At 46.9% G+C, this 8,421-nt stretch overlaps 1 protein-coding gene across 1 annotated transcript in view; it reads right to left on the bottom strand.

Annotated features, from left to right (window-relative positions):
* Window positions 1–5,666: 5,666 nt before the first annotated feature.
* rhbg (Rh family B glycoprotein) overlaps window positions 5,667–8,421 on the bottom strand; it is a gene marked incomplete at both ends in the record, with an annotated part of 10,521 nt that continues 7,766 nt past the window's right edge. Inside the window, 5 exons of the mRNA XM_080857736.1 lie at window positions 5,667–5,747; window positions 6,095–6,168; window positions 6,526–6,647; window positions 6,962–7,095; window positions 7,410–7,547. Coding sequence (XP_080713862.1) covers window positions 5,667–5,747; window positions 6,095–6,168; window positions 6,526–6,647; window positions 6,962–7,095; window positions 7,410–7,547 — 549 coding nt within the window. The remainder of the gene's footprint in view (window positions 5,748–6,094; window positions 6,169–6,525; window positions 6,648–6,961; window positions 7,096–7,409; window positions 7,548–8,421) is intronic.

Consider the following 8,421-nt stretch of genomic DNA (forward strand, 5'->3'; position numbering starts at 1 on the left):
GCACGAGTATGGGAAGGCAGTGTGCCTGTGACTGGGTGCATGTGAGAGCCTACAACCAGTAAACGCTTTGTGTGTTTGCAAGTATATGCTTGCGTGCATGCTAGCCCTTGTGTGTGTGTTGATTCATAAATATGAGTACACTGCTGTAGTCTTCTTTCTATGTGTGTGTGTGTGTGTGTGTGTGTGTGTGTGTGTGTGTGTGTGTTGATTTATAAATATGAGTACACTGCTGTAGTCTTCTTTCTCTGTGTGTGTGTGTGTGTGTGTGTGTGTGTGTGTGTGTGTGTGTGTGTGTGTGTGTGTGTGTGTGTGTGTGTGTGTGTGTGTGTCTGCACGTCTGAATGAGGGGTGCTGCTCTAACACAAGAGGAATGGCTGTGTGCTTGATGAGCGGGAGGTGCAGCTGCTGTCCTTTTGCAAATGTGTTGTTGCTTATTGCCCGCATGCAAATTGGCATCCGATAAAGGATTTTTTTCTGCCCGGGCCACAAAGGCTGTTTGTCTTTTCAGGAGCGCCGCGAGAGAATAGCAGAGGTTGGGGAGGGGTTATGGGGAAAGGACAGGGACAGAATTCCCATCAAGGCTGTGGGTGCCATCACACAGTATTCCCGTCGCTCTCTCTCTAGCTCTCTCTCTCATCCTTTCACTCGTTCAATTTTTCACCCCCCACTTCCTCACCCCCCCCCGACCCCATTATTAATTTAGCTGAGATTAGTTACTTGGTAATTAAGGCATTCCCCCCACAAACTCTTTTTCTATCCTCTTGATTTTATCGGCACAGTTTTTTTTTATCAGTCTCCTTTTTCTTTTTTCCCCCGTCCTTTTTCTTCTCCTTTGCTCTGCACTGATGAAAAAGATCCAATTTTGAGTTGCCGACAGAAATAATGATGGGTCCCTGGAAATCGCTCATTATCTTGTGGGCTTTGTGCTGAGGCACACAACAGTGGCATTTTGTCATGTGCAAAAACTGTGTGTACATTTTGTTTTGAAAAATCTTTGTAAGGTGTTACCACCCTAAGATGTTTCTTTTTTTCCTATCATTCTTTTGGGCGATGTTGTGTATGAACATAAATCAGACTCGCAAATTTCATGCAACAATATTTAAACCACCTGACGGGGGAAATTGCACACAGAAGTATAGTGTATGGGGAGGCATGATAGAGACAGGATAGGACTGGTGTAACAGACAACCACCATCTTTTCTACTGTCTTTCTTTGGTCTCAGCCCAGACACACTGGCCCGTTTGATTTCAAAGATTATGTCATTTTCTGCATGAAATATGCTTATGCAGTCTTTGGGCCTCCTGTTTTTGCATGCATCACGATCTTAATCCCAAACATACTGCAGCATATGGGTTAGATGACTGACTGCTGTGAATTGGAATCCATGAACACGGCAGAAGGCAGCATGCAGTAATCACGGGGATTGCCTTCTTTAAGATGTGTTGTGTTCGTGGATAATTGATCATTATGGACCAAATCAGTTCTCCACAAATCAAATGGCTGGCAGGACAAAATAACTTTTTGGGAAAAACCAGCTCCGGAAATACATTCATCCTGACAGGTGCGTTCAACAATTCCCACAATTCCCTCCAATGAAACTGTTGAATGCATCGCCCAAACCCTGTGCCTCTATACCGCGGGTCCCTAACCGTCGCTATATTGCTCCTTTCACGTTGCTGACAGGAAGCTGAACACTAAGGTGTGGAGAGGGTTGACAGAGAAGGACACTCCAGGCGTGACTTTCTAAAGGACCCTCTACATTGGTCTGCAGCCTGGCTTCTGGACTGAAGAGCCTTGCAACACCCCCCCCCCCCCCCCACACACACACACACACACACACACACACACGACCCCCACCCCACCCAATGGAGGACTCAATTAAAAGTTCATGAGGGCTCACCTCACTTGACCTTTCCCGACCTCTGACCCCCCGGGGGCATGTACCCCACAAAGGCAGCAGGTCCCAGGGCGTGCCAGTGGATGTTCCAGGCCTTTGGGGTGGTTAGAGCGTCTTATTGTAGTCTTCTTCACCCCCCCCCCCACCCCCCACCACCACCGCGCGTCCAGCCCGTCGCTCCTCTCATTGGGGTCACACACACACACACACACACACACACACACACACACACACACACACTCTCATTGGGGTGGGGGTGTTGTAAACGCTTTAGAGGGCCTGTTGTTGCTGGTGATGAGTCCAGTGGGAGTGCTTATTTGCAAAGGGCTGTGGTGAACAAGACCCAGTGACCTTTCATGGTCTGTTTTATCTGGTCATAAAATAAAGTTGGAGGATGGCAGTCTCTACATGTTTGTCTTATTTGGGTTTCTCTTTATTTTGTATTTATTCAGTTGGATACAATTTGTCACATGGATCACTTACATGTAAAATCTTTTTTTCATTTTTATCTGCGGGCCTTTGAGGCCTAAACAGCTGTTGAGCTGCTGATTGAGGCCCTTAAAGTTCAGCAGTCTTACAGCCAGAGAGGGCCTCAAATTGTCGTTTTGAGGGGAACATTATACAGATAGACTGCTTGTAAAATTGCCGTTTCTGTGAGAACACGCGCTCAATTCCTATCCTCCACCTGGAGACAACAAGTTGTCTTCACCTCAGACATTGTTGTCTTCACCTCAGACCAGGGCCCTTTCTATCTATCTCTCTCTCTCTCTTCACCTCAGACCAGGGCCCTTTCCCTCTCTCTCTTCAGCTCAGACCAGGGCCCTTTCCCTCTCTCTCTTCACCTCAGACCAGGGCCCTTTCTCTCTCTTCACCTCAGACCAGGGCCCTTTCTCTCTCTTCACCTCAGACCAGGGCCCTTTCTCTCTCTTCACCTCAGACCAGGGCCCTTTCTCTCTCTTCACCTCAGACCAGGGCCCTTTCTCTCTCTTCACCTCAGACCAGGGCCCTTTCTCTCTCTTCACCTCAGACCAGGGCCCTTTCTCTCTCTTCACCTCAGACCAGGGCCCTTTCTCTCTCTCTCTTCACCTCAGACCAGGGCCCTTTCTCTCTCTCTCTTCAGACCAGGGCCCTTTCTCTCTCTCTCTTCACCTCAGACCAGGGCCCTTTCTCTCTCTTCAGCTCAGACCAGGGCCCTTTCTCTCTCTCTCTCTCTCTCCCTCTCTTCAGCTCAGACCAGGGCCCTTTCCCTCTCTCTCTCTCTTCCCCCCCTCTTGCCCCCCTTGTCCACTATAGATACCCTGTGGCTTGTCCCACATGTTCTCTGTCTTGTTTCCCAGTTCCCCAACCATCGTCTCCTTCCGTCTCTAGCCCCCCCCCCCCAAACACACACACACACACACACACACACACACAATCCCTCTAGCCTTGGGCTCTGGGCCCCTGAGGCAGTCCTGAAGGTGTGGATGAGCTTGAATGGGCGGCAGGCCCCTGATCGGTGTGCATCTGTAATCCCATTACCCCGTGCCAAAGGAGGGTGCGCCCTCTCCTGCAGGGAGCCATTGTGGGCTTCAGGGGGCATCAGGAGCTGGGAGCTGGAGGATTCGGAGGGGTCCCCATATCCCCAATTTTGTCTTGGTTGTTTGGGGGCCAGCTATGTGGGCCTTATTAGCAATAGAGAGAAGGGAGGGGCTTCAGACAATGAAGCCCTTTGTAAGATTGATGTTCATATTGTAAGCTATATTCTAGTTTATTTTATAGTATATTTCATATCGATGGTGAGTTACATGTGTGCTATGCCATTGAACATTCAAGTCTTTGTCGCCCTTGCGTAGATACATGCAGGCACAAAATGGACACTGATTTCTCTAATGCGCCCAAAAATATATTTAGTAATTATTGTGCAAGTGAGGCTCCAGTCACATTTTGACCAGACACAAACACAATAATTGTCGTAATTGCAATTATTAGAATTAACTTAAAGGCTTGCGATCACAATGGCCATTAAGCACTTCGTCATTAGCGCCTATTCATGAAACAGCTGTCCACCTGACTGCTTCATGGGAATAGAGCTCGGCAGCAGTTCACGCCGGGCGCCGTGAGTAAATACGATTCAGGGACAGAATTAAAAGCTCTGGTAAGCTTCCTCCGCCGTCGATCAAGAACATGCACACCCCTCAATAACGTCATATCAAAATGAACACCCCCCCCCCCCACACACACACACACCACCACCACCACCCCGTCTTTTGATCCCAGAAAGTGAAACTGTGCTAATTGCGCAGTGGAAACCATCTGGGCGCGGGTATTAACCCCTTCCGTAGTGATTGTAGGCACCATTAAGTATTCATGGGGAGATTAAAGAACGTTTCCCAGCTCGCTTTCATCAGGAATCGCTGTAATTTGATGTCATTGTTTATCGCTGAACGGGGCGCTCTAGTAATTTTGATGTCTCGGAAAGCTGCCAGTCTCACACCTCCATATTTTAAGCATATTCTTTATGTTGCCAGCTTCTTTATTTCCCAGACGGTAGCATGGCCTAACCACATGATGAAAACACAATAGTTAGTACGTAAACACGTGGCATTTCAATAAAACAACCAATAAGCCTATCGTCCAAAACATACACAAACCCTTTATTTAGTAACTGATTCCAATAAGCCACATTGTGGGAGACCATCTCTGATAACATAGGCCAAAATTCTAAAATTGTGCAGTAATTTTCGCAATGTACCGGATACTGGATAGGCTTAGTGTGGCCATCTGCCAGTAGGCTCATTTGTACATCTTTATAAAACATCTTGTAAGTAGGTCTAAATTATGTAATATTAAAAATATCTATATTGCATTTCTACAAAGAAAAACAATCACCATTTCCCAGTTTCTTCACGTGACGTCACTTTTATGGCCCAACTGCCTTCAAGAACACCTAATACCTAATAGGCAAATACAATATTTCAATAATGATTGAATTTGGGGGGGGGGGGGGGGGGGTAGCGTGTTAATTCTTGAAGTACCTTCATGGATTTCTAATACATGTCAATATTACCTTCAAATATACTGTGGGAATTTGTTGCCCCCACGCTGCTCAGCATTAAATTACATGATCCCAGAGGCTTGAACTGCTTGGACGACCGTCAGACAGCTCCCCTTAAAAATAAGGCAGCTAAAAGCGCCATCTAGTGGCCATGAGAAGCACCACAAGCCACAGGCCATTAGGTTGTCACACTTGAACACAGTACATCAGAGGTATTGTAACAGATAAACTGGCAAACAGGCCACACACACAAAAAAATAATGCCCACCCAATGTCTGTTGGGAGGTTACACAAAACATATGTGTTAAAGAAATCCATATAAATAAAATTTAGAAGAGCAAGATATCCATATTGATTTCCTAAGAGCTGGGGCCATTTCCACAGTGGAAGTATACGTTTCATTTCAACTACTAAGGCAGTGATTCATAAAGGTAGTGGGTCCAGTCATGAATGAGCACCACATCATTCTGTCTGTCTACCGCCCTCTAGGGGTCGCACTGAGAATGCCGGTGAAATTAAGCCTTTGCTGCCACCCAATCCTGTCATCTCCTGGTACATCAGATGCACCTTATTTCTCTCTACCTCTCTCTCTCTCTCTCTCTCTCTATCTCTAGGTGTGTGTGTGTGTGTGTGTGTGTGTGTGTGTGTGTGTGTGTGTGTGTGTGTGTGTGTGTGTGTGTGTGTATGTGCATGTCTCTGCGTTTATTTTTTTCTCTCGTGTCAGGGTTGTACGCTCAGATAGCTCCTTGGAGCTTGTCTGCCTCCCCAGTGTTCACTGTGACCAGCTCTCCATGGCTCTCCTCCTCCCCGGGCACCTGCCAGAGGGACATTAAGGTAAATGGTGTTGGGTGCACTTCATACTTTCTTAAAAAATTATGAAGGAATGATCCTTGTCAATATTTATACATTTACGCAAATATTTTTTTCTCATTCTCATAACATGTTTCATAAAAAAATCATTCTGAAACCCATCCCAAATGAGTGACTGAAGTTTCAGACTTTTCACTATAAACTACAACACGTGCGCCCTCTTGTGGCCAGATTGAGCAAGTTCAACATGTTCCACTTCCTGAACAGAATGAATAGGAGGTCAAATATACACAGTGTCTCAAAGCCCTAATTAAGCTTTGGTAACCACTGGTTTCCATGACAGTGTCCATACCTCCCAGTAGAGTGAATCCTCATAACAGTGAGTGTCAGGTGGGGTTCCATAGATGGGCAGCTTCAGAATGAACCCTGCAGCACAAACAATAGGCACCAACACAGTCAATGCATTTTAAGTTGACTTTAAACATTTTTTTAATGATTTATTTATGGGATTTTTAGCCTTTATTTGGATAGGACAGTGAAGTTTATTGGACAGGAAGAGAGGAGGAGTGAAGAGGTGGGGAGAGGATCGGGAAACGACAGCAGGCCGGAGTCGAACCTGTGTCCCCGCGGGCATTGAAGCCCGTATATGGGGGGCACCACAGTTTCTCCCTTTAAGTTGACTTTTGACTGAGTTTCTCTTTCTGAAGAGACAGATAAAGGGCGAGAAGGGGGTGAGAGAGTGAAAGAGGGGTGTGTGGGGGGGGGGGGGGATAAAAGGTGTACCTGTGATAACTCCTCCAAGAAGGGCCATACCGAGCGTCACGGCCAGAGACACAGCCTGATAGACTCCTTGCGTGGAGGCGGTATGTGTCCCATCAGCAACCAGAGGGAACACATCGCTCAACCTGGAGAGCACATCCATCACATCAGTTTGGGCAGGACTACAAGTTCCTTGCTATTTCTGCCTCTAAATATAAAGTGCTGAATGAGCACTCACGCTCCATCAGTCAAGGATTTTAGGGGCAACTCCATAACGTACCAATTTTTTTTTCATGAGTTTTTATGTTATTAATATGAGTTACTAATATGAGATATTAATATTAGTTATTGTATCTCTTGAAAGTGCCAGTAGTGGCAACATGAGGTTGTAGTAGGTTGTGATGGGGTTTACACTCCTATTCGTTTCTCTGATGATTTATGGACAGATTGGAGCTCTCACCCGTCCCCATAGACCTCTCTGCTGGCCACAGAAGCGGTGACAGCCCCGACGATGGCTCCCAGCACACCAGGCATGCCGTGCAGGTTGTGGACGCCACACGTGTCCTGAATCTTCAGCTTTGACTCTAGAATAGGCTGGGGCAAATAAGAGGAGTTTGTCGGATCAAACAGTCACTACAGAATTGGTCACTGAGCTTTGCATCTCCTCCCCCTCCTGCTGCTTTGTGTGTGTGTGTGTGTGTGTGTGTGTGTGTGGCTGTGTGTGTGTGTGTCTGTGTGTGTGTGTGTGTGTGTCTGTGTGTGTGTGTGTGTGTGTCTGTGTGTGTGTGCGTGTGGGTGTGCGTGTGCGTGTGCGTGTGCGTAATTGAATGGAAGAAAAGAGAGTTTCACATGGAATTTGTGTGTCTGTGTTTTCACATAACAAGTGTAAAAGAGCTGAGCGCCCATACCGAAAGGAACCTGAAGCCCAGGACGGAAATGATTCCAGCCAGGAAGCCCACGATCATGGAGCCGTACGGAGTCAGCATCATCTCTCCGGCGGTTCCCACGGCAACCCCTCCAGCCAGAGCAGCATTCTGGATGTGCACCTGCAGATCACGAGAGAGAGAGAGAGCACACAACGACACGAGGTATGAGTTCCCTCCTCAGACAGAGAGACTGCATCCTCTATCAGGTGATAAAGTTGCCCTTGTGACATGTTTTGTGACGCAATACAGAGAGCCCGCTAAGACATCAGTATCTCATCAGGTGATTGACATGTGAAAGCGTGGCACATGGAACAAACCGTTTTTATCACATGGCATCCGCCCCTTTACTATACTACTAGACACTCTCCTCCTGCAGATTGGGAGATTGATTGTATTGTTCACTGGTATGCAGTCAGACTCCCCCTGCATGACACTCACATGTGGTTGGATCTCTATCTAAACTGGAATGTGGAATGCATGAGATTCTAGAATGTCAGGAACCAGAGACAAGAAATGCAACATTTTTCTTTCATGTGGGTATCAGTGCAACCCCAACTCCCCCTGCTCAAGATCCACACTAAATGAGGGAATTCTTGACCTGCACTGACTACTATCCACCTTTACAAAATGGTTACATGTATCGTCATGGTGGTAGGTTCCAGAAATGGCGGTCGGTACAGTTAGGGCACACATCTTTTTCCCCTTGTTGTGTGACCCTGTGAGGTGTGTAAGATAAATTCAGTTCAGTACAGTTTTATTTGTATAATGAGTACCTACAATTGTCTCTAGGCTTTTGCAGAGACCAGAGTTTAGAAAGGAGCAGGCAGCTAGAATGCAGCCATATGCAACATTGTATGCTCGAGCTGGGCCATCTTATCTGTCCAAAGGCCCAGCTCAAGCATACAATGTTGCATATGGCTGCATTCCTCACAGACTGGCTCTAGCTGCCTGCTCCTTTCTAAACTCTCAAAAGTTCCATCCGCTGCACTGTTCC

The sequence above is a fragment of the Sprattus sprattus genome (genome assembly GCF_963457725.1).
Source record: "Sprattus sprattus genome assembly, chromosome: 19".
Taxonomy (NCBI): Eukaryota; Metazoa; Chordata; class Actinopteri; order Clupeiformes; family Clupeidae; genus Sprattus; species Sprattus sprattus.